General features: G+C 41.2%; 1 protein-coding gene across 4 annotated transcripts in view; it reads right to left on the bottom strand.

The window, feature by feature from the left end:
• SYNPR (synaptoporin) overlaps window positions 1–27261 on the bottom strand; it is a 320804-nt gene that overhangs the window by 35764 nt on the left and 257779 nt on the right. For all 4 annotated transcript variants that reach the window (XM_059161412.1, XM_059161410.1, XM_059161414.1 and 1 more), the window contains one exon: window positions 21676–21874. In XM_059161412.1, coding sequence (XP_059017395.1) covers window positions 21676–21874 — 199 coding nt within the window. The remainder of the gene's footprint in view (window positions 1–21675; window positions 21875–27261) is intronic.

Genomic DNA, 27261 nt, shown 5'->3' with positions numbered 1-27261 from the left:
CCAAAGGTTCATTTTATTGGAAATGCTCTTAAAGCACACACAAAACCCGGTAGAACAGCTGCTTCTTTGTTTTAATGTTGCTGCTAACCTTAAAAAAAAAAAAAAAAAAAAAAGCCTCCCTCCTTTAATTCCTTCAGGAAATGCCTCAATCTCAATACTTATTAAAAATTGGGAAGCAGTCCTAGGAGGCTTCTGGAGGTCTAAGTTCATAAAGTGAATATGCATAATGGCAGCAGAATATCAAATTTTTATAATTACACCTTTTCATGCGTACACTTCCTAGAGTGAAATCGGCTTTGATTTGGCTTGATTTAATATAACCTTTCTCATTTAAATCTATCCCTTCACTTCTACTTAGCTGTTGTTCAATTTTAGATGGGAAAAATGGGTTCCTATTTCCCGTACCAATAAGGGTTCTGTATTTCTAAACAAGAGTGATGAGATAACATTTGATTTCTAACCTCTTTCCCGAATTCAAGAGCTTTGGGGAAAGAAAGTATTTCTGTTTTGGAGAGATAAACTATATATTATAAAATGAGGAGGCAAAAGAGGATGGAGAGATGCAGGCTTAGGTGACCCCTGCCTGCCATAATGCTTTACTCAAAGTCAGCAGGCATCAGTCTTTGTTGCAAGAACAACGCTTAAGATAGGAGAGGAGACTCCGAATAATCGTGTAGCAAAAGAAGTAGTTAAGAGCACAGACCCCAAAAGCCCCATAGTTAGAAGTGGAACTTTGATGAAAATGAAAGCCTGTTAGAACCATTTGTTTCGGTAGGTAGAAAGAATCAATGAAAGATTTTGAGATGAACTACAGCTGAAAGTGCTGCTTGCGTCACTATCCCAGGACCTACGGGTGCACGAGGAACTTGCAGATAGATGTACGGTCGGCCTAAACGGAAAGTCAAGGGCGTGGGGAGATGGGAGTTCTAGTTAAAGAGCCTTGCACACACCCACCAGATGGAGCTTTTGGGAGTTCTTCCCACATTGCTCTTGGAACAGACACTGGCTCCGTGCATTTAGTGCTGACCACAGTTCCTGACACACAGGAGGAACTCAACAAATGAGTTGAATTATAACAGATCCTATTCTTGATTACCAACTTAGAAGGTCATTAATTTCACTTTTAATCCGGACTTTGGGAGTATTTCAGATATTTACTACTTAGTGGGGGAATATTTAGTGGGAGTCTTCATTTCCATAATGTTCCAGAGACATTTGAAGTGATGGCTGGAAGAATGAAAGACAGGAGGTAGGAGACCACTTTGTTAAAGGTCTCCATACAGGGGCACCTGGGTGGCTCAGTAGGTGAGCCCTGGACTCTTGGTTATTGGCTCAGGTCATGATCTCATAGGTCACGAGGCTGAGCCTCCAGGGGGCTCTGTGCTCAGCAGGGAGTCTGCTTGAAAATTCTCTCCCTCTGCCCTTTCCCAACTCATGCACCCTCTCTCTCTCTCTCAAATAAATAAATAAATCTTTAAAAAAAAAGTCTTCATACATAGAACCCAATATGAACCCATTCTCTCCTTTCCACAGCCCTGTGCCTAGCCCATTCCCTATAATCACACCAATCTTTTAAGGCATGAGGGTTTTATAAAGCCCTGAATGGGGTCCCGTGCAGGGGGACCTTCTAAACAGGGATATTAATCCCGTGTAATTTGGTCTTGGTTTTTTCAATCCTAAAGCAACAATTTACAGAACACATGGGGAAAGACAAGCCAAGGCAAGTTGTGGGAAATAGCTTAATTGGGGAGTTTGAAAAGAGCCACCATATTTCTGTAGAGGCTCTCAGGAGGTGATGCAGCTGACAGGGCTGGGCAAAGACTCCTGCTCCCCAACCATCGGCTGGCTTGCCACATACAGAACTTTAGCCATTGGCCTCAGGATGAAACTTATAAATAGCCATTCTATTATTTTAAAAACTCATTACTTGGACTTTCTCTATTTTTTATTTTTTTCTTCTGTTTATGGCCTGCGGAGTAATTAATGATCTTGAACTTCACTTGCCGAGCTTCAGTGAGAAAGGATACTGCCAAAGGACCAGTATGCAGAGCTCATCGATGGGGCTAAGCTTACACTGCCGTGCAGATTAATGCCTGTCTTGGGAACTTCTCCTTGGTAATTAAAGCCTGCGCTTCTGCCTACTTAAATATGGCTTGAATTGAATTTTGATGTCCCCTTAGTATCTCAAGTTTCAAAGAAATGTGTCAGTAGCAGCATCCTTAGGACAAGTTGTGTTATTGTTTTCTTCTCTGAGAAGATAACATTCTTTTTGCTGATTCTTTTGGGAGATTTCTTCTCCAAGAGTAGTACGATTGCAGGGTCTAGGGTAGAGTCAAAAGTTGGAATCCAAATTTTCACTCAGATCAGAGGTAATTTGGTAAGGATATGGTTTATGCAGATTTAAGGGAATTTCTGCTTTAAAAATTAGGAAGAAAAATTAGGGGGTTTTATCCTAAATAAATGATTCAAAATATGTAGATATGTGTTCAGGAGCACTGGGTGTGGTACATAAACAATGAGTTTTGGAACACTGAAAAAAAAATTAAAAAAAAAGATTTCAGTGCAATGCTAATTATCATGACATGGCTTGTGAGAGAAAAATTCAAAGTCTAACAATAAGACACGGGTTGAATAACTCATGTTATCTTTACATAATTAAATATTCCATAGCCATACAAATGGAAACAACTAGAGTTGTTTGTAATAATGGATATAAAAGTACTAGCAGAGTTAGCCCACCTTATTCTCTCTTGGTCCTACGAATGAATAAATAAATAAACAAGCAAATAAATAAAAAAATGTCATTAAGCATCTACTGTGTGCTTCGCTAATTGTTATTTAAACTTCACAACTAACTTTCAATGTATCAGTTCGTATAGCCTTTTTTTTTTTTTTTTTTTTTACAGAAAGGTTAGACATTATGTATAGGTTAAAATCATTTCATTTGGCAAGTATCAGAAACCCAAATCAAACCAGCAAGCACAAAGAGAAATTTAGCAGCCCATATATCTGGAAAGGTTAGAGTGTAGAGTGTGGCTGGTTTCAGGTATGGCCAACTCCAGGTGCTCATTTTTGGGTTGGGGGGGTCAAGTATCTTTATGTCTTTCCCTATCTCTCTTTCTTTCTGTATCTAAAATCTGCTTATTTCTGCTCAGCTTTATTCTTTAGACAGCATCAGCAATGTGGCCATCATCGAGTAGATTCATCTCTTCCTCACCTTGCAATTCCAGAGGAAGAACTTCACTCCATAAGTCCTGCTCCAAAAGTTGCCTGGCTTGGGTCATTTGACCATCTTGTGTTATCGGGTGAGGTACCACTTGGCAGTCCAGTAGGACTGCACAAGTGGGAGAGGGCTAGTTCTCCCAAAGAAGGAAGCTGGCAAGGCAAGATAAGTGTCTGCTCTTTTATTATTCTCCACACTCTCCCAGATCACTCTTGCTCAAGCCATTGATCCAGTCAAAGCACCCTCCTTTCCTTCCAGCTAGTTTCTATTCTTTGACAAGTCTCATGGACTTCATAAGCCTTCTTTGACCACCCAAGCCAAATACCACAGGCTCTTTCTTATTCATTCTTATGTGAGGACTCTATTAATGGGAGTAATAAAACATACTTCTTTTGTGCTTTTATCCTAATGTGTATCCTAATGTTCTATGGACGTGACTGTCTCCTACAGCAGAGTGAGGAATTATGTCTCTCATGCTACCGCAGTCCCCATATGTCTCGCACAGAGTGGGTGCTTAAGAAGCTGATAGACACTCTTGGATTTTCATTTTCCTATTTCCAAGTAAAACTGGGGTGCCAGACAATTTAGTCTGCTTTTCTCTAGCCTCAACTGCAATTTTCCTAAGTTATTTTTTTTCACTGTAATAACCTCATTGTTTTCAGTCTTGTAATTTCTAGCTTGTCAATATCAATCAACATATTTTTCTGCCCATTGGTGTGGCTAATCAATTGGTTAGTGGATTCACTTGGCCACAGATGGATCAGTATTAACTCGCTACAATTCAGACTTCTTTCTTTCTTTCTTAAGGTTTAATTAATTAATTGATTTAGAGAATGCGAGTGGGAGAGAGGGGCAGAAGAAGAGGGAGAGACAAAGAGAGAATCTCAAGCAGACTCCAGCTGAGTGTGGAGCCCAACATGGGGCTCGATCTCATGACCCTGAGGATCATGACCTGAGCCAAAATCAAGAGTCAGATGCTTAACTGACTAAGCCATCCAGGCTCCCCTTAGCGTTCTATTTCTTTTTTTTTTTTTAATTTAAATTTTATTTATTTATCTGACAGAGAGAGATCACAAGTAGGCAGAGAGGCAGGCAGAGAGAGAGGGAGAAGCAGGCTCCTTGCTGAGCAGAGAGCCCGATGTGGGGCTCGATCCCAGGACCCTGAGATCACGACCTGAGCCGAAGACAGCGGCCTAACCCACTAAGCCACCCAGGCGCCCCAGCGTTCTATTTCTTGAGATAGCATATGAATCAATCAAGTGCTTCTTAGGCATTTCAGAACCACATGGAGGCAGATTGAAAATTCCAGGTCTCAGATAGGTAGGTAGTCAAGTGAAGGTGAAATCATCTTGGTCAACCGTCAGGTATTTTCAATAACTGTGTCCTTCATAAGTGATCCAAGCCAGTTTTTATCTGGAGTCACTTCCTTTGTGTTCCCGGGGAAAATTTTTTTCCTTGTGTGGCTCTGTGGCTTTGATTAGGGTCCTACTAATAAGCAATGGAAATGAAGATGCCGAGCTGGGAGAAAGAGCTAAGAGGGTTGCAAAAGGAAAAAAAAAAAAAAAAAAAAAATCAAAGCTCTGGACTTTGTGCCAATTATTTGAAAGTTTAATGAACCATGGGTATTGGTGCAAGGCATTCTTAAATGCTGAGAGCCCCAGTGAATCCAAAGCTGTGTGTGTTTGAGAGTGTCTGCTTGTTCTGGAATCAAAGAAATAATCTTAGCAAATAGTAAGGGTATTTTTGCCATCGTGGGGGTGGAGTGGGGAGGGGAAGATTTCACCACTTTCAAAAGATGATAGGAGGAGGGTGAAAGTCTGAACCTCATTTCTCAGTTGGATGCCCCCAAACAATCAAATTTCCTCAAGTTTCTTCCTGTTACACAATTGTGCTCTTCACACTCTCCTTCTATTTTCAGACTTGCCAGCTGATAAGGGATTCAATCCAGTTCCCCGGAGCCTGGTTACTTTAATGGGGTTGTGTTCTTTCCCCTCTTTTCCCTAACATCTGAGATCTGAGTGCCAGGTCGGGGGTGGGGGAGCCAAGAGAGGGGAGCTGAGTGACAGAAAGGCCAGACAGTGTGAAACCCCATCTTAGGATGGATTGCATTTTTCTGTAATGATAGCAGCTTACGTGGAATTTGGAGGTTCAGGAATAAAACACGATGTAAAAAGGGGTTTGATATTTACAGTGCAACAGAAAGCCTTCCGAAGCATTTGTCAAGATGAGAACGTCAGTGGAGTTTCCACTTCTTTTTCAGCTGATCAGCCCACTAAGATTTAATAAACACCAGCCACATATAAAGCACAATATGGACACGAGGGTAGATAATAATACGAGGCTGATGAAAACAAGGGCTCACGTTAATGAGTACCCGCTGTTGTTATAAGGGCTTTATGTGTCAGAACCCATATAATCTGACCAATGACTTAATCGTTTAGGAACCACTGTTACCTCTATGTCACAGGGGAAGAAACAGAAACACGGAGAGGTTCTGTAACTTGGCCAAAGTCACACAGATGGTACTGACTGGTGCTTCTGAGATTTGGGCCCAGGCAGTTTGAGTACAGAGCTTCAATTCTTAACCACTGGCTCCGACTGTCTCCTTATGAAAGATTGAGGGTGGTAGGAATAAAGGAACTAGCTTGAGGCCAGGAGCTAGGTGTTATTTTGCTAGGTGTCCTTGGTACCCAGCATAGGGCCTGGGACCCATGAGGGCTGAAGCAGCCAAGATCCTTACTCTAGAATCCAAGAAAGAGCTTTGTCTTAGGGTCGAAAAGGAAACACCACATGAACTTTAGTTTGATTGAAACACAAAAAATAAAAGCCAACAGTGCCTGAGGGAACTGTAAGGAAAAACCAACATAAGACAAATTACGTTTTAAAAAATTGGGGATAGGTATTAATCGAATAGGGAAATGTTTTGGCCAATTCTTTCCTGATGTCACGCTACTTTGGGAGTCTCCGTGAAATGACTTGGAATCCTGAGATTAAACTGGTGCCCCGAGCTGGTTGGAAATATTCAAATAGGCTTAAATTTCATAATTAGAGATGGAGTCCGGAGCTGTATAAAAGCTCTTGGAGACTTGTGGGAAAATAACAAGTTTTTTTCCAAGTTAACATCTATAATTGGTTAAAGAATTGGAACTGGCACCATTTTCCTCTCTAGTTTGTCCACTAGATAAGAAGGGAGAGCTTTGGAGATAAAAGTTACAAAGCTGAGATATTTAGACTGTGTGCATGTCTGCGTGGGTGTCTGCATGTGTCTGTGTGTGGGTTGGTGGTAGCTACAAGAGGAAACACAAGAAGACAGAGGGACTGGGAGAGGCCAACAGCCAGCAGTAAGGTCCGTGGACCCAGAGAAGGTGACTCATTAGGGCGGGAGGTAGCGTGTCAGCCTCATGGACCCAGAGAAATGAACACGGTGAGAAGCAGATTCGGCTAACAACAGAGCGTCTTCCGAGCTGCTGCGCTCAGATACACCTGCATTGCTTCAGGGGCCAGTAACCTGGGGCAAGCCTCTTAAACTTCCACAACCTCAGTTTCTGCTTCTCAAGGTTAGGAATTAAAATATGAAACTCGAAAGGTTAGCTAAAGCATTTAAGGAGAGGACGTGACAAGTGCTCGTGCAGGATTTGGCACACGGTAGCTTCTCAACAGCTACTGATGGTTGCTATACATCGGGGCTTATCAACCTCACCACTATGGCTCTTTTGAGCCCAGTACACTGTGTGGTCCTGTGCACAACAGGACGTTCAGTGGCATCCCTGGCCTCTTCCCACTATGCTCCCCGCCAAGCAGTGACAATCAGAAATGTCTCCTAATGGGCATCTGAGTGGCTCAGTTGGTTGAGTGACTGCCTTCGGCTCAGGTCATGATCCCGGACTTCAAGGATCAAGTCCCACATCGGACTCCCAGCTCCTTGGGGAGTCTACTTCTCCCTCTGACCTTCTCTTCTCTCATGCTCTCTCTCTCACTCATTCTCTCTCAAATAGATAAATAAAATCTTAAAAAAAAAAAAAAAAAAGAAATGTCTCCTGATATTGCCCAATGTCCCCCACCCACTGGCAGAGAACCACTCTTCCATCTGATAAAGGGAGCGTGGTTTCTCTTGGGTGTGCTGGGCCATGGAATAGACACATTGCACATTTCAGGTTGTTTTAAAAGAAAGAAAGAAAGAAACACACAAGAAAGACACATTTGGGCCTTTGCCGCGTTCCCTCTTGGTCCTAATTTTTCTAACTGAATAATGAGTTCCCTGGAATGAAAGAAAAATCTGAAAAAATGGTTGGGGTTCAGACAGACAAGCTAAACTAGCCGTCTGAATACACTGGCTCCAACACAGGATGAGAGGAGCTCTGGGCTTTGGAAGAATTATGCTAATTCTATTAGTCGCTCACTGTCTTTATGAAGGCTATTGGACGACGGCTCAGATCTTTGCTTAACTAGTTAATTGGAGAAACATGGCACCAAATAAAGTGAGAATTAACTTTCATTTAAATTAAGAATTTGCTAATCTTAAGAAGCTGGAAACGAGCTGAGATTACAAAATCTGATAAAATGTGTCGATGGTGTGCTGGGAACATTTTAAATGGGTTAATTTATTTCCCTTCATCCGCAGTACAATTCTGGAAAAATATATTTGTTGGTGCAATGTGTGTAATAGTTTGGATAAACGTACATATAAGGTTAGGTCTATACCTTTTTGAAATGTCATCACTTCTTGTTTCAAAGAGTAGGGAGGCAGAAACACACACACACACACACACACACACACACACACACTCCACATCACCAAACAGACTGTCAGATTTTGACAGGTGTGCCCCTACAAACAAGATACATGCTTTGTGGTCTTCAAATAATGTTATTCTTTTTAGCATCAAACACACTGTTCCTGGGGCAGATCTTCTAACACAATCTCCACTCATCTTCTCACCAACCACCAGGTGCACTGGGATTGCCTTAATACCAGCCCACCCGACCCCAGGGGAGGGCATGGACTGGCTTGTGGGCAGAGAGGTACACCTCCTCCTCTAGGTTACCAAACCCCATCTATGTACCTGTAGCAGGTCATTTCTAGGAGAGTCATACTTATTAAATAATTTCCCCCACCAGAATGGATGCTCTCAGTTCACCCCTGTATACATATATGCTTGGCCTGTTGAAAACACCCAGCACCTAGGAAAAGGAAGTACACAGGCATGAAGTAGAAGGGTTGGGGGGAAGGCGAGGGGGAGAGGTTCCTCAGCAATTCCCCAATAGCTCGAGGCTGCGGTTCTGATTTCCAGCCCTGTCTACAGCTAAGAAAGATACAGTTGGGAGGAACCAGCACGTGAGTTTCAGAACACCCAGCTCTCTGCCTGCCTCCTGTTATCCTCTCTTAGGGATGGCTTCAGTCCACACGTGAAAATGGGAGCCTTGTTTTATTTAGGGGATAAAAAATCCACCTTCCAGTCACCTAAGGGAGTGGGGTCACAGGGATAGAAAGGTTCACTGGGTGGCTCAACCTCCCAACTGTTGTCTTAGAAGCAGTCCTGAGTCCAGCTCTTTCCCTGGGGGAATTGGGGAGAAGAGAATGTTTGGGGAGCAAAGTAGCATTGAGAGGGCTGCTGGTAGTTAAAGGACCCTGCCTGCAATTTCCTTTATGTGGCTAAGGTTCTACCCAGTAATGAGCAAGAGAGTGATTAAAATTAATGGCAATAACTATTGGGTATTTACCCTAAAGGTACAAAGGTAGTGATCTGAAGGGGCACGTGCACCCGAATGTTTATAGCAGCAATGTCCACAGTAGCCAAACTATGGAAAGAACCTAGATGTCCATCAACAGATGATTGGATAAAGAAGATGTGGTATATATACACAATGGAATACTATGCAGCCATCAAAAGAAATGAAATCTTGCCATTTGCAATGACGTGGATGGAACTAGAGGGTATTACGCTGAGTGAAATAAGTCAATCAGAGAAAGACAAATGTCATATGATCTCCCTGATATGAGGAAGCTGAGAGACAGAGTGGGGGGTTTGGGAGGTAGGGAAGGAAAAAATGAAACAAGATGGGATTGGGAGGGAGACAAACCATAAGAGATTCTTAATCTCACAAAACAAACTGGGGGTTGCGGGGGTGGGGAGGGGGGTAGGGAGAGGGTGGTTGGGCATTATGGGCATTGGGGAGGGTACGTGCTATGGTGAGTGCTGTGAACTGTGTAAGCCTGATGAATTACAGACCTGTACCCCTGGGGCAAATAATACATGATATGTTAATTTTTTTTTTTTTAGATTTTTATTTATTATTTATTTGACAGACAGAGATCACAAGTAGGCAGAGAGGCAGGCAGAGAGAGAGGAAGGGAAGCAGGCTCCCCGCTGAGCAGAGAGCTGCATGCGGGGCTCGATCCCAGGACCCCGAGATCATGACCCAAGCCAAAGGCAGAGGCTTTAACCCACTGAGCCACCCAGGCGCCATCATGATATGTTAATTTAAAAAAATTTTTTTTTAATTGATGGCAATAATAGTGCGGCAGTGAGATGTCGTTAATTTACCACTGTTAATTTAATACCACTGTTAATACTGTGTGCCTTTCCCTGTGCAAAGCGCCTTGTAGGTTTTAACTCCTCCTTTCCTTTCAGCAGCCCCAAGATATGTGTATCGTTACTAGCTTCGTTCTGCAGGTGAAGTAACACACTTCAAACTCTTACAGGTCATATGGGGGATTAAAATCCAGGACTGCAGAGCTTAGCCATTACCCTCAAGATCACTGGACTAAGAGTCTGAGTCCTTCTGCTGCTGTTCACCTCTCTGACAACAGGCAAGGTTTCTAATCTCCCAGGGACACATTTTCCAACACCAGATGCTCAGTAAAGAGGTGGTAAATTGAATCCATAGAATGGGGTCGATTCTAATTGCGCTCCTTCTCTCTCAGGCTTGTTCTGAGGTTAGATGAGAAAATACGTAGAATGCACAGAACGTAAACAAATGTGAATCACGACATCACTGTGTGCCTGCAACAGCTTAGCAACACTAGTCCCATAAACTGCCTTCGGTCAACCTTTATGGGAAAATCAGAGTTTTATGAAAAAATCAGAGAGCTTTATCCTTTTCCACAAAATCTTGAAGTGGATATTGATTCTCCTAAACTCCTAGAGTAGTTACTTTAAACCAAACCTCTTCAAATCAGGATTTACCAAAATGTGAGATAGTGTGTATTATACATTCATTCTTAGAGCACTCTGTAAGATATTTTTTTAAAACTGACTTTACATTAATATGAAGAAACTCTAAAGCTTCACAGTGTCACTATTTGACATGAGATCTGAAAATGGCTCAGAATATCCCGACACAGACATCTAGGCAAGAGATGGGCATTAAAAGGATACTCTAAGGAGCAGGTCAAAATGATCTAACCAGCGTTGACATTTCAATTCACAATCATACCATGATTCAGGCAGCTGTCTCTGCTTTCTGAGAATCGTCACTTATTCATCTGTACAAGAAGGCATGCACTGTAGTGATGTACAGTAGCCGCCTGATTCTTTCGGGCCGATTTTCTGGCTACTGGGTTATTAAGCATCATTAACAATAATGTTACTTCTGAAGACATTCTTATTTTCCTTTTTACTTAAATGTGCACCATCTTGTCAAGCATATTCAGTAGAAAAAGATCTTTTCAGAAAATCGCCATTGGTAAGCATGGCCCCAGTCTGTCTGAAATTGTTCACAACTGCTTGCAAAGAGATAGGAATCAGTCCTGATAATCTCTGATTTATAATATCCATTGAACCTGGGCATTTAAAAAGCTTGTTTTCTGTCACTGTCGTCTTCCATGTGCAACAGAGATAAACAGCAGCACAAGCAGAACCCTATGATTCTACTAGCATCATAGATGTACGGCAGTCATGCTAGGACTCCTAATAGATTTTGAAGGCAAATGAAAAATGTCGATGACATCAAATGAGCAGAAAAGTCTAGGGGTTATAAGGTTTCTCTATATATTTGGTTTCTCTATATCCAGAGTAAGACAATATAGGAGCCGTCCAGGTGTATAAACCAACTGGTCTTACTCATCCCCACCCTTCTCATTTCATAGAACATTGCCTGCCAGGAATTTGGACCCTCTTGCATGGTGGTTATAAATTTGGGCCCTGGAGTTGGAGACCTGGTTTCAAACGTTCTACCCTCTAATAGTGATGTGACCAGGGGGAGTCAGGTGATCTCTCCCAGCCTCCCTTTCCTCATCTTTACATGTGAATAGTAACATAAGCTAGGGGGATGCCTGGGTGGCTCAGTGGGTTAAGCCACTGCCTTTGGCTCAGGTCATGATCCTAGGGTCCTGGGATCGAGTCCCGCATCGGGCTCCTTGCTGGGCAGGGAGCCTGCTTCTCTCTGCCTCTCTGCCTGCTTGTGTGCTCTCTCTCTCTCTCTCCTTCTCTCTGACAAATAAATAAATAAAGAAAATCTTTAAAAAAATAACATAAGCTAGGGTTGTTGTGACTGTTAGTTTTACGCATAGTAGATAATCAATACCAGTAGATATTATTGTTATTCTTTTTTTTAAAAGATTTTATTTATTTATTTGACAGACAGAGATCACAAATAGGCAGAGAGGCTGGGAGAGAGAGGGGGAAGCAGGCTCCCTACTGAGCAGAGAGCCCGATGCCGGGCTCAATCCCAGGACCCTGGGATCATGACCTGGGCTCAAGGCAGAGGCTTTAACCCACAGAGCTACCCAGGCGCCCCTATTATTGTTATTCTTATTATCAACATCGTTACCAACATCATCCCTTTCCTTCACGTTAATCTTATCTATGCATGATGTGTAATGTCATGTCCTAGAGGATTATAGAATGAGATGGGAAATTGTTAATTTCTAGATGTGAACCAGTTTAAGAGGATCCCTGACTTCTTTAAACTGCTTGAATTAGTTCGTATCAGCACCATGAGGTCTTTGTTGTTTCATACTGCAGAAAATTACAGAATGAAGAAAAAAATGTGAGCTTTGCTAAAGCAACCTCAAAAAAGAATAGATGACAACAAGAACTGAGGTGACCAAGTCATTATCAGTAACCATCTTTTTGAATAAGTAGGATTGACTTAAAATGGGTACCATTATTGGTAACATAGCATTTGAACTTTTTTTTTTTTAATGTTTGAATCCTCTTTTTGAGATCTTGTTCAAAGTGTGGATTTTTTGTAACTTGCTAACTAACCATTAAGGGTGGGTATAATAGTTCACTCTTTATTCCCCAACTGTGCCCTCATCATGGTGGGGCCAGAATTGATATGGTTTGCCGTTTGCTGTTGTAATGGCGTCCTGTGGACCCTCCATAGCCATTCTGCCTCTGTGACTCTTAGGACTCAGGCTCATTTTTAAATGAACTCTCATCTGCTAAGTAATGAGCACATCAGGTTTTTAATGTCACAGAAGCTTCATCTAGGAGCCTTTCCTTTTTTATGACTAGAATTATCTCCCCTGCCCCTCCCCTTCTCCCACGATGTAATAAAACAGAACCTACCCAGCGTAGTACACAATTCAGGATTTCATTATATCCTGCTTGATGGGAGAGAATATTTACACAGAGATGAAGTAGCATGCCTTCACAAGATTATCTCGTATGAGGAGAATGTGGTTTTATATAGCAAAATCGATCTTTTTCCACTTTGTGAGCAAAGTAGCCGAGTCAACTTGTCTCAGGAAGTCAGGAGAGTTCCATAGACTTCAGAATTTTGTAACCTGGTCTACATACACCCAGGAATGGATGCATGCACCCTGGTTCTGTGATACATCTATAGCAATCTCTTTTGTGTATCTATCTGCACATCATGGGAGGGCTAAGCCCAAGTTAGGGGACTCTTAAAAAGTATTTTAAAACCAATAAGACTATTAGCTCCACTTTGGGAGAAAGAGAAAAGACACTGTCCACAAATTCAAGTTCATTACTCTGCTTCTTCGAAGATAACATATTAAAGTGCTAAAAATTTGAATTTTGGGGGGCTTTCATACTTAATCACAAAGCTCTGCAAATGGGGATTTATTACAGTTACCTTTTACAATGTGTTTATTTTAAAGTTCAGGTCTCCATAACATATTGATTAGATTAGATATCTGTAAAATCTATTTTACCCACTAAAAGAATTTTGAAAAATTGGGTTCTTACTTGTATGAAGTTGAAACATCTAATTTTGTTTTTTAAAAAAATCTAAATAGCTCAAAAAACATTATTTCTGGCATATATACCGATTATTTTAAAATGTACACAGTGTCCATTTTTAAATGAATCCAATGAAGACATTATTTGATACTCTCTGTCTTCCATTAAAAAATTAATGAAAGGAGGAGTCAAGATGGCGGAGAAGTAGCAAGCTGAGACTGCTTCAGCTAGCCGGAGATCAGCTAGATAGCTTATCTAAAGATTGCAAACACCTGAAAATCCATCGGCAGATCGAAGAGAAGAAGAACAGCAATTCTGGAAACAGAAAAACAACCACTTTCTGAAAGGTAGGACCGGCGGAGAAGTGAATCCAAAGCGACGGGAAGATAGACCCCGGGGGGAGGGGCCGGCTCCCGGCAAGCAGCGGAGCAACCGTGCACAAAATCAGGACTTTTAAAAGTCTGTTCCGCTGAGGGACATCGCTCCAGAGGCTAAACCGGGGCGAAACCCACGCGGGGTCAGCGTGGCCTCAGGTCCCGCAGGGTCACAGAAGGATCGGGGGTGTCTGAGTGTCGCAGAGCTTGCGGGTATTGGAACGGGAAAGTCGGCTACAGAGACAGAGCCGACAGTAAGCTCGCAGCTCGGTGTTACCTTGAACCGGTCGCAGGCTCGGTGAGCTCGGAGCGCGGCCGGAGGTCAGGCAGACGGGAGTAACTGGGCGCTGTTCTCTGAGGGCGCACTGAGGAGTGGGGCCCTGGGCTCTCGGCTCCTCCGGGCCGGAGACCAGGAGGCCGCCATTTGTATTCCCGTCCTCCGGAACTCTACGGAAAGCGCTCAGGTAACAAAAGCTCCTGAAAGCAAACCCGAGCGGATTACTCACCCCGGCCCCGGGTAAGGGCGGTGTAATTCCGCCTGGGGCAAAGACACTTGAGAATCACTACACCAGGCCCCTCCCCCAGAAGATCAACAAGAAATCCAGCCGAGACCAAGTTCACCTACCAAGGAGTGCGGTTTCAATACCAAGGAGAGCAGCAGAATTCCAGAGGAGGAGAAAGCCAAACACGGAACTCATGGCTTTTTTCCTGGGATTTTTTTTAGTCTTGCAGTTAATTTGATTTTTTCTTTTTCTTTTTTTTTTTTTTTCTCGCCTTCGGGTAAAATTTTTTTTTTAACTGTTACCTTTTTCTTTTTTAACGATTTTTTACTAGTTTATCTAATATATATATTTTTCTTTTTTACATTTTTCTTAGGTGTTTTCTTTTTTAAAAAATTCTTTTCTTTTCTTTTCTTTTTTTTTTTCTTTTCTTTTTGTTTTTTTTTTTCTTTCTTCCTTTTTGAACCTCTTTTTATCCCCTTTCTCCCCCCTCGCGATTTTGGATCTCTTCTAATTTGGTTAAAGCATATTTTCCTGGGGTTGTTGCCACCCTTTTAGTATTTTACTTGCCCCTTCATTTACTCTTATCTGGACAAAATGACAAGACATAAAAATTCAACACAAAAAAAAGAACAAGAGGCAGTACCGAAGGCTAGGGACCTAATCAATACAGACATCGGTAATATGTCAGATCTAGAGTTCAGAATGACAATTCTCAAGGTTCTAGCCGGGCTCGAAAAAGGCATGGAAGATATTAGAGAAACCCTCTCGAGAGATATAAAAGCCCTTTCTGGAGAAATAAAAGAACTAAAATCTAACCAAGGTGAAATCAAAAAAGCTATTAATGAGGTGCAATCAAAAATGGAGGCTCTAACTGCTAGGATAAATGAGGCAGAAGAAAGAATTAGTGATATAGAAGACCAAATGACAGAGAATAAAGAAGCTGAGCAAAAGAGGGACAAACAGCTACTGGACCACGAGGGGAGAATTCGAGAGATAAGTGACACCATAAGACGAAACAACATTAGAATAATTGGGATTCCAGAAGAAGAAGAAAGTGAGAGGGGAGCAGAAGGTATACTGGAGAGAATTATTGGGGAGAATTTCCCCAATATGGCAAAGGGAACGAGCATCAAAATTCAGGAGGTTCAGAGAACGCCCCTCAAAATCAATAAGAATAGGCCCACACCCCGTCACCTAATAGTAAAATTTACAAGTCTCAATGACAAAGAGAAAATCCTGAAAGCAGCCCGGGAAAAGAAGTCTGTAACATACAATGGAAAAAATATTAGATTGGCAGCTGACTTATCCACAGAGACCTGGCAGGCCAGAAAGAGCTGGCATGATATTTTCAGAGCACTAAACGAGAAAAACATGCAGCCAAGAATACTATATCCAGCTAGACTATCATTGAAAATAGAAGGAGAGATTAAAAGCTTCCAGGACAAACAACAACTGAAAGAATTTGCAAATACCAAACCAGCTCTACAGGAAATCTTGAAAGGGGTCCTCTAAGCAAAGAGAGAGCCTACAAGTGGTAGATCAGAAAGGAACAGAGACCATATACAGTAACAGTCACCTTACAGGCAATACAATGGCACTAAATTCATATCTCTCAATAGTTACCCTGAATGTGAATGGGCTAAATGCCCCTGTCAAAAGACACAGGGTATCAGAATGGATAAAAAAACAAAGCCCATCTATATGTTGCCTCCAAGAAACACATTTTAAGCCCGAAGACACCTCCAGATTTAAAGTGAGGGGGTGGAAAAGAATTTACCATGCTAATGGACATCAGAAGAAAGCAGGAGTGGCAATCCTTATATCAGATCAATTAGATTTTAAGCCAAAGACTATAATAAGAGATGAGGAAGGACACTATATCATACTCAAAGGGTCTGTCCAACAAGAAGATTTAACAATTTTAAATATCTATGCCCCCAATGTGGGAGCAGCCAACTATATAAACCAATTAATAACAAAATCAAAGAAACACATCAACAATAATACAATAATAGTAGGGGACTTTAACACTCCCCTCACTGAAATGGACAGGTCATCCAAGCAAAAGATCAGCAAGGAAATAAAGGCCTTAAACGACACACTGGACCAGATGGACATCACAGATATATTCAGAACATTTCATCCCAAAGCAACAGAATACACATTCTTCTCTAGTGCACATGGAACATTCTCCAGAATAGATCACATCCTCGGTCCTAAATCAGGACTCAACCGGTATCAAAAGATTGGGATCATTCCCTGCATATTTTCAGACCACAATGCTCTAAAGCTAGAACTCAACCACAAAAGGAAGTTTGGAAAGAACCCAAATACATGGAGACTAAACAGTATCCTTCTAAAGAATGAATGGGTCAACCGGGAAATTAAAGAAGAATTGAAAAAAATCATGGAAACAAATGATAATGAAAATACAACGGTTCAAAATCTGTGGGACACAACAAAGGCAGTCCTGAGAGGAAAATATATAGCGGTACAAGCCTTTCTCAAGAAACAAGAAAGGTCTCAGGTACACAACCTAACCCTACACCTAAAGGAGCTGGAGAAAGAACAAGAAAGAAACCCTAAGCCCAGCAGGAGAAGAGAAATCATAAAGATCAGAGCAGAAATCAATGAAATAGAAACCAAAAAAACAATAGAACAAATCAACGAAACTAGGAGCTGGTTCTTTGAAAGAATTAATAAAATTGATAAACCCCTGGCCCGACTTATCAAAAAGAAAAGAGAAAGGACCCAAATAAATAAAATCATGAATGAAAGAGGAGAGATCACAACTAACACCAAAGAAATACAAATTATTATAAGAACATACTATGAGCAACTCTACGGCAATAAATTTGACAATCTGGAAGAAATGGATGCATTCCTAGAAACATATAAACTACCACAACTGAGCCAGGAAGAAATAGAAAGCCTGAACAGACCCATAACCAGTAAAGAGATTGAAACAGTCATTAAAAATCTCCAAACAAACAAAAGCCCAGGGCCAGACGGCTTCCCGGGGGAATTCTACCAAACATTTAAAGAAGAACTAATTCCTATTCTCCTGAAACTGTTCCAAAAAATAGAAATGGAAGGAAAACTTCCAAACTCATTTTATGAGGCCAGCATCACCTTGATCCCAAAACCAGACAAGGATCCCACCAAAAAAGAGAGCTATAGACCGATATCCTTGATGAACACAGATGCGAAAATACTCAACAAAATACTAGCCAATAGGATTCAACAGTACATTAAAAGGATTATTCACCACGACCAAGTGGGATTTATTCCAGGGCTGCAAGGTTGGTTCAACATCCGCAAATCAGTCAATGTGATACAACACATCAATAAAAGAAAGAACAAGAACCATATGATACTCTCAATAGATGCTGAAAAAGCATTTGACAAAGTACAACATCCCTTCCTGATCAAAACTCTTCAAAGTGTAGGGATAGAGGGCGCATACCTCAATATCATCAAAGCCATCTATGAAAAACCCACCGCAAATATCATTCTCAATGGAGAAAAACTGAAAGCTTTTCCGCTAAGGTCAGGAACACGGCAGGGATGTCCATTATCACCACTGCTATTCAACATCGTACTAGAGGTCCTAGCCTCAGCAATTAGACAACAAAAGGAAATTAAAGGCATCCAAATCGGCAAAGAAGAAGTCAAATTATCACTCTTCGCAGATGATATGATACTATATGTGGAAAACCCAAAAGACTCCACTCCAAAACTGCTAGAACTTATACAGGAATTCAGTAAAGTGTCAGGATATAAAATCAATGCACAGAAATCAGTTGCATTTCTCTACACCAACAGCAAGACAGAAGAAAGAGATATTAAGGAGTCAATCCCATTTACAATTGCATCCAAAACCATAAGATACCTAGGAATAAACCTAACCAAAGAGACACAGAATCTATACTCAGAAAACTATAAAGTACTCATGAAAGAAATTGAGGAAGACACAAAGAAATGGAAAAATGTGCCATGCTCCTGGATTGGAAGAATAAATATTGTGAAAATGTCTATGCTACCTAAAGCAATTTACACATTTAATGCAATTCCTATCAAAGTACCATCCATCTTTTTCAAAGAAATGGAACAAATAATGCTAAAATTTATATGGAACCAGAAAAGACCTCGAATAGCCAAAGGGATATTGAAAAAGAAAGCCAACGTTGGTGGCATCACAATTCCGGACTTCAGGCTCTATTACAAAGCTGTCATCATCAAGACAGCATGGTACTGGCACAAAAACAGACACATAGATCAATGGAACAGAATAGAGAGCCCAGAAATAGACCCTCAAATCTATGGTCAACTAATCTTCGACAAAGCAGGAAAGAATGTCCAATGGAAAAAAGACAGCCTTTTCAATAAATGGTGCTGGGAAAATTGGACAGCCACATGCAGAAAAATGAAATTGGACCATTTCCTTACACCACACACAAAAATAGACTCAAAATGGATGAAGGACCTCAATGTACGAAAGGAATCCATCAAAATCCTTGAGGAGAACACGGGCAGCAACCTCTTCGACCTCTGCCGCAGCAACATCTTCCTAGGAACAACGCAAAAGGCAAGGGAAGCAAGGGAAAAAATGAACTACTGGGATTTCATCAAGATCAAAAGCTTTTGCACAGCAAAGGAAACAGTTAACAAAATCAAAAGACAACTGACAGAATGGGAGAAGATATTTGCAAACGACATATCAGATAAAGGACTAGTGTCCAGAATCTATAAAGAACTTAGCAAACTCAACACCCAAAGAACAAATAATCCAATCAAGAAATGGGCAGAGGACATGAACAGACATTTCTGCAAAGAAGACATCCAGATGGCGAACAGACACATGAAAAAGTGCTCCATATCACTCGGCATCAGGGAAATACAAATCAAAACCACAATGAGATATCACCTCACACCAGTCAGAATGGCTAAAATCAACAAGTCAGGAAATGACAGATGCTGGCGAGGATGCGGAGAAAGGGGAACCCTCCTACACTGTTGGTGGGAATGCAAGCTGGTGCAGCCACTCTGGAAAACAGCATGGAGGTTCCTCAAAATGTTGAAAATAGAACTGCCCTATGACCCAGCAATTGCACTATTGGGTATTTACCCTAAAGATACAAACGTAGTGATCCAAAGGGGCACGTGTACCCGAATGTTTATAGCAGCAATGTCCTCAATAGCCAAACTATGGAAAGAACCTAGATGTCCATCAACAGATGAATGGATCAAGAAGATGTGGTATATATACACAATGGAATACTATGCAGCCATCAAAAGAAATGAAATCTTGCCATTTGCGACAACATGGATGGAACTAGAGCGTATCATGCTTAGCGAAATAAGTCAAGCAGAGAAAGACAACTATCATATGATCTCCCTGATATGAGGAAGTGGTGATGCAACATGGAGGCTTAAGTGGGTAGAAGAAGAATAAATGAAACAAGATGGGATTGGGAGGGAGACAAACCATAAGTGACTCTTAATCTCACAAAACAAACTGAGGGTTGCCGAGGGGAGGGGGTTTGGGAGAAGGGGTTGGGATTATGGACATTGGGGAGGGCATGTGATTTGGTGAGTGCTGTGAAGTGTGTAAACCTGGTGATTCACAGACCTGTACCCCTGGGGATAAAAATATATGTTTATAAAAAATTAAAAAAGTATAAAATAAAAAATAAAAAAAAAATGCTAATATACAGACAAAAAAAAAATTAATGAAAAAGTTCTCTTTAACAGTTGGAAATTTTACATGTTCTTTTCACTTTCTATGAATTTGTATTTCCATTATACTTTCCTCACATAGTGTACATAGTGTACATATTTTTTATACTGGAAAGCATTTTACTGGTCACTTATTATATTCTTTGTAACACAAATATGTACATACGCTTAAATAACTTTTTGCCCATGATTCTAATGCTTTAAGTGTCAAAAATTTACTTGGGATTGGGTGATATTGTTAATAAATATTATTAATGAACAATTGTCCCAAACAACAAATATTATACATTTGATAATTATTAAATTTAAAAAGTAAAAATTTTATTAGAAATATCTGGGCCTTTTTTTCCCTACAATTAGTTTGCATACTTTTGGGGGAACAAACATCACTTCTAGAATGGGCCATGATTCAGCATAAATTCTCTCCCCATTTTTCATCTTACAGATGTGTTGAGAAACCCTGCTCGCATAAATGAGTAGATGAGAACAGATGGAGTTTTGTTTTAGCAATGTCATGAATTTCCTTGAATTTCTTCTGAGTTATATGTCCTAATCACATAGTGATCTGTCATCATAAGGTATTTTTTAATGGTCTATCATTTGATGAGTAGATTAAGACTTTCAATTTTATTGAAGTAAAAAATTTGGAAAAGTCCTTATATGCAAAAGAGTACATTACCCACGCCTTAAAATAACTCACTTTTGTCAACACCAACACCAATATTTCTAATTTTTTTCATCAGCACCTGAAAAGTTTTGCCTCCTAGCAGTGTATTGTGTGGTGATATTTGGGATGGAGAAGATGGATGGTTTTCTTTTATAAAATGGGAGTAGGTAATTAAGGAAGAAGCAGCCAAGTATTTTTATATGCAGAGCATTCTCAGATAAAGGCAAGTGTATATGTGAAGGTTGAGAAATTTAAAATGTATTTCCTTAAAAATTACTCACATTCTGCCTTGAAGTGTAAACCTGGCGATTCACAGACCTGTACCCCTGGGGCTAATAATACATTATATGTTAATAAAAAATTTAAAAATTTTAAAAAATTACTCACACTCTTGTGCCCCTCTGAGAGTTGTTGTGCCCTGTAGGTGTGTGTGTGTCCCCCTATCGGGATATCCTGGGCTATACTGGTTTTGTCCATGTGAGTCCTTGGACCGGTGTACAAGGAAAAATAAAGTGGGAGGAGGGTCAGTGGTGGAAAGAGAGATTTAGAGAGATTGCTGGAGATAGGGGTGGGGGCTCAGAGATGGAAGCCTCTATGCCCCGTCTATCATATACTAACCGAACAATCCATTCAAATAAGCACAAGTCACACTAAGTGACCGGTGAGAAAAATGGTTGGCTGGCTCCATCATGCTGGAATTATAAATGAATCTGCAGTAAGCCTCACTCATCTTCCCTGGATCTCAGGAGATTTCCAACCATTTATTTCCGCAGGGTTTCTAGCATGTCTCGTGATGTTTTTCCAGTTCAGGGGTGCAAAAGAATGGCAGACATCATGCTTCTGTGTTAGATCCAAGAGATGTGGATGAAAAGGAATGTGATTTAAAACAAAACACTCCCCCCCCCCCCGAAAAACAAAAACCCTGCCCCCAGGGCTTGCCCAACTCCAAAGCCCTTCAAGCCAAGGGAAAGAAATCTGAGGGGACGGAGAGGGTTGCTGCAAGAAGCGAGCCACTTACGATGAGCGGGCCGCGGTTGTTCTCCCGATACTTGTTCTGGAAGAAAATGTAAACGACGGTGGCGGCCAGGGAATAGAGGAAGGCGAAGACAGCGACCGTGACGAAGAACTCGGCGGAAGACGAGGAGTCACCAGTCAGTGCCAGCTTCTGCCGCTCCTTCCCCTCGCAGGTGGGCACCTCAAAGGTCACCTGATGCAACCTAAAGTGCCAGAGGGAACGAGACTCTTTATAAGGCACAGGAGACGGAGCCAGGCTTAAGGTCATTTGGTTGAATGTTTTCTTTTCTTCAATGGCCCTGTCCCCTGACATTTTCCACGGCCGGCTCCTTGGTTGGTATTCAAAAGTCATCTCCTGGGAGAGCCTTTTCCTATTAATATAAAATAGCCCCTTCCCCGTAGACATTTTCTATCCCATCATCCTGATGAACATCATTCATAGCACTCATCACTAGTCACACGATCTTGATGATGTATTTAAGTACCTCACGGAAAGGGCGTGAAGACGCCATCTTTCTGCAAAGATTTCCATGAGGGTGGCCTCTTGATTTTCTTCTTCTCTGTATATCCTGAATGACTGAGCCTTGTTAGGCACTCAGTATACAGGACTTGGATAAATGAATGAACATTCTTGATTCTGTAAGATGATGGATCGATACTAATTTGATTGAACTTTAGAACTTCTATTTTAGAGAGTAATTTCTATCAGGCATTCAGACTCAATATATTACCTAATAGAGAGAAATAAGATTTGGGGGTAATACTTTCTGCTTAACAAATGACACCTAAGGAAGTGTGTTCTATCCAGTATAGTAGCTCATGTTGTGAACTAGGTGGCAAACTATAATTTAATATAGAAGCCAAAATTCTGCTTCATAAGAAATAACTAAATTATCCCTTGAGTATTATGGAGGTGCTCGGAAATAGCCATAGGGGGGATATCAGCAAATACCACTTGGAAAACTATCTATGAAAGCAACAGTAATGATAAAGCCATTGAGGAACCTGGAAATTTCCCAATTAATACTAGAAAGTATTTTTTTACTGAGCAAAACGGATCCCTTTAAAACAGATTTGTTGTGTACTTTCTCTTATACTTTATACAGTAATATAATGATAAAATAGTAGTAACAATAGTTACTAATATTGGAGCATTTCTTTCTTTCTTTCTTTCTTGAATATTTCATTTATTTATTTGAGAGAGAGAGAAAGCAAGCAGAGGGAGGTGCAGAGGGAGAGACTCTTCAGGCAGACTCCCTGCTGAGCATGGAGCCCCATGTGGGGCTCAATCCCACAACCCATGAGATCATGACCTGAGCCAAAATCAAGAGTCAGAAGCTCAGCCAACTGAGCCAATCAAGTGCCCCAATATTGGAGCACTTCTTGTGTACCAGGTATTGTGTTTTATACTCATTATTTAATTGAATGCCCATGGCAGCCCTGTGACGTAGGCACTTTATTGCCCCCTCCTCCTTTACAGGATAAGAAATTGGTCTTAGAAAGATGAAGTAGTTTGTCTTAAGCCACATAGCTAGTAAATTCAGCAGGGATTTAAATCTGTGCCTGACTCTAGAGCTTGAATTTTTAACTTCTGCATTAACTGGTTTCTGTTAAATGATGAGAATATTAAACAGGATGAACGTTTCCTCCAAGTGAAGCTCATGGGTCACTAGCATTGCAAACACTAGAGGCCTTTTTAAAAATGTACATTCTGCGGCCCTGTCCTACTCAACCACAATCTCTAGGGACAACCAGTGCAGGGAAGTCCAGTCCCCCTGAGCTCCCTATTTCTGAGAAACCCAGTCTTTTCTATTTCTTGCTTGACTTAAGGGAGAGCTGTCTACACAGTCCACTTGATCTTGCTTGTATATACTGAGGTTCCTCCCGTTTCTTATCAACCAGAAAGGGGTACGGTTCGGTACGATTCAGGAAAATAGAAGCATTCGTCCTGGTTACATTGTAGAGTTCCTTTCCTCCCCTTGCCAGAGATATCAAAATGTTTCCCAATGGTTTGGCCTGTGGGAATGCTGAAAAATGAAATAGCTTTAAAAGCTAATCATGCCAATAATTCTCATACAGGTGATTTTCAGATAATGTACACCTTTTCCTCATTATTTTGTATATGTCATTATCCCACAAATTTTTGGCAAGTGGCCAGTAGTTCACACAACGGCGAGATGCTGGGGTCGAGTAAGGGGGATAGGAGGGGGCCTTGCCCATATAGAACTTCAAAGGCAGATGGAAAAGATAGGTTTCCTGAGAGGAGCCCAAGGCCAGTCTGGGATGGGGGTGGGGGTCAAGGTAAGATTCCCTATGGAATTTTAATCTGCTGCTTGAAAAATGGGCAGAAATTATCCAGATCGAAAGTTAAGAATGAAAACACAGTGAAATGTGACTCTCTATCTAGTAGGCTACAATGAAAAAGGCTATGAGACTGGAATCACAATTGTTGGTAAGACTGGGTAAGAATAACAAGGTAGAACTGGAATGCGAGTTTTATTAGACAGATTGGGACGTCCGTATATTGCCGGTGGAAATGTAAAATGGGGCAGCCACTTTGGAAAAACAACCTGGCAGTTTTTCAAATGGTTCAACATAGAGGTAGCCGGTGACCCAGCCCTTCTGCTTCTAGATACATACCCAAGAGCAAGGGTAACATTTGTCTGCACAAAAGCTTGTACTCAGGAAATGAAACAGGAATGCTCATAGCAGCACTCTTTGTAATAGAAAGTCTGTCAACTGATGAATGGGTAGATAAAATGTGGTGCCTCTGTACAGTGGAATATTATCTATTGTTGAGAAGGAATGAAGTGCCGACACACGCTCCGACACGTCCAACAACATGGACGGACCTTGAGAACCTTCTGCTAAGTGGAAGAAGTCAGTCAGAAAGGACCACCCACTGTAGGATTCCATTTGTAGGGAAATGTTCAGAAAAGGCCAATCTCTGGATCTCTGGAGACAAAGGGTAGACTAGCATTTGCCTAGGGCTGGAGGTGGTGGTGATGGGGGTTCTAGAATTGGGGATGATGGCTAAGGGATGTGAGATTCCTTTTTTGGGCCATGAAAATGTTCTAGGTGATGGATGTACAATTCTCTGAATAAACTGAAAACGATCAAGGTGTCCATTTTAAGGGAATGAATTGTAGTGTATGTGGATTATATCTCAATAAAACTATCAAAAAATAGGTAAGAAAGAGAAGGTACCAAGATCCTGCATAGGGCAGGAGCATTGCACATGGGAAGAGATGAACTATGTCTTAGAAAATTGGAACATGGCAGAAAAAGAGAACGAGTGGTATCCAGTGAGACAAAGAAATCCTCTGGGGCCCTCACTGTGGGGCAAAGTGGGCCAGGTTATAAATTTGGGTCTTCATCTTAAGATAAAGTCTGGAAAGACTTTCCTGCAATAAACAACATATAAAACAAAAATAGCAGGCAGGGCCATGTCACCTGCTGCAACTGATCAGAGACAGGCACACTGGCTCTCCAGATGCCGGATCAGCAGTGCTTCTAACACCCCAGTTCCCTCAGCTGAGATATACAGACTGGGTCTGCAGACTTTGTGTGTGGTGGGGGTAGCAGGGAACAGGGGAATAAAAGAATTGGATGGGTTTTTTTTCCCCCTATGCAATCAGCTGAATATCAAAATTTCCCCTATCATCAAGTTACTATGTTGCTTTACGGTAAATGTGGCTATTTGCACAAGGCACACATGCACAAAAATCACTAACAAATCTGCTTATTAACGCCAGTGATTTACAGCTTGATATTTAGCCCACCAGTCACACTGGGGTGAAATAAAGAGAATGAGGGGAAAGAGAAGTTCCAAGCTAATGCTATTCTGTGGAAGGGAGTAAGGATCATTTATAAAGAAAGAGCACGTCAGCTCAAAACAGTCTGAGTATAATAATTCACATGGCTGAACATTTTTAATGCCATATGATGATATGTATTACTAAACACATATATTTTAACAGAGAGGCTCTTTTAAGCGTCCAGTACATATACATGCATAAATATGTATGATTTGTTTTGGAGGGAGAGATTTTTGTAGTCAGCATGCGTTTGGCAGCTGTAATAATTCTGGAAGCAAATATCATCCATTTAGAATCTAAACAAGGAAAAAACTGTTCTGTACAGATCGAGTGTGCCAGTTGACAGACTCTGGAAGCCAGTGGGGCCACCTCTGATCTTGTGAGGAACTCGTCAGGGAGCAACTGCTGAGCCTGCAAAAGGGACCAAATGCAATTCTGTTGATTTCAAATTATTATTCCCTTCTGGGTTGGCCTGAGTCAATCAAGGGGTAATTGAATTTCATTAGATTTTACTGTATTGTGTCTACCAAAGAAAAGCCTCCATGTTAGAGTAGATTTTTAAAAAATTTTTTTACTAATGCTTATACACAGTCTTTTAAACTTTTTACTGCTGCTTCAATGACACTAAAAGGGACTGCAAATGTACCTATTAAGCAAATTGGCATTGCTTTATGAATAAAAATGTTTATAACAAACACAGACATTTTTCAACCTCCACCCATTGTGCTAGCTTCTTTACAGACCTGTTTCTCGACTAATGCTCGGAACACCTTTCTTAGGTGGGAGTTATTACTAGGACCGTTATACAGATGTGGAGACTGAGGCTTGGAGTATGCAGTGAGTTTGCCTGAGGTCATGTGGCTAGTGAAGGGCAGGGGTGAGTCTCCAATGTGAGTGATTAGGTGGAGGCGACATTAGTAACTACTGTACATTTCTGCCCCTCTGCTTCAGAAGTTGTAGCGTCATTAGATTAACAGTTGAATGTCTGTATAAGAATGGCTGAGCCTTCTAATCTAATGGTGTGCAGATGGCTTATACTGAATAGGGTTCTAAACCAACATTCCTTGTGCTTCTACCTTGAAGTATGTGAATCCAGCATTGTACAAGGCACCCAGCAATAACAGAGTTGAATCCTTGCAGACCAGTCAAGAGGAAGTCATTAAAAACTGTCCATTTTCCAAATATGGACCTAAGTTACTCTAACATTTGCCTCAGAAGCAAGCAGAGAGCCAATGAACCTGCATGCATCGTGCTCTGAAATTGTGATCACTGTAGTACCCGTGGTTCTTTATACAAAGTAAAATATTTAGAACTCGGAGGCACAGATTCCTCTTTAGGGAATAGGGTACCATCTTGGGCATCTGGTAGCAAGACTTTTGAAGTTATTGACCATATCTTTCACCTACTCTGGAAGAACAGAGGACTAAAGCTCATAACAAAGCATCTGGGGGTGGCTCAGGGAGAGACAACAATGACATGTCCCGACGTTGGTGATCTACCAGGAGCAAATGTAGGAAGCTTTAAGGGCCTTGGGGAGCAAACTGCTGTCGCTGAATGTCTCATAGCCAGAATTACAGTGGCCAAGGGAAGGTCAGAGGGCAACTGGCATATTGTGGTGCTAAGCACGTTTCTCTCTGTTTGATCATTTTTCTGCAGCTCCTGTTTCAATCCTTTTATCAGTTGATAGAGACTTTAATCCTCTTGCTCCATTTTTTCCTCTCTTCCCAATATGAAATATTGGCTTTTGTCTGGTTTTACATGGACTTTTCTCT

The sequence above is a fragment of the Mustela lutreola genome, chromosome 2, assembly GCF_030435805.1.
Source record: "Mustela lutreola isolate mMusLut2 chromosome 2, mMusLut2.pri, whole genome shotgun sequence".
NCBI lineage: Eukaryota > Metazoa > Chordata > Mammalia > Carnivora > Mustelidae > Mustela > Mustela lutreola.
The sequence above is the reverse complement of the archived record's forward strand: the minus strand, read 5'-3'. Positions and strand labels throughout refer to the sequence as shown.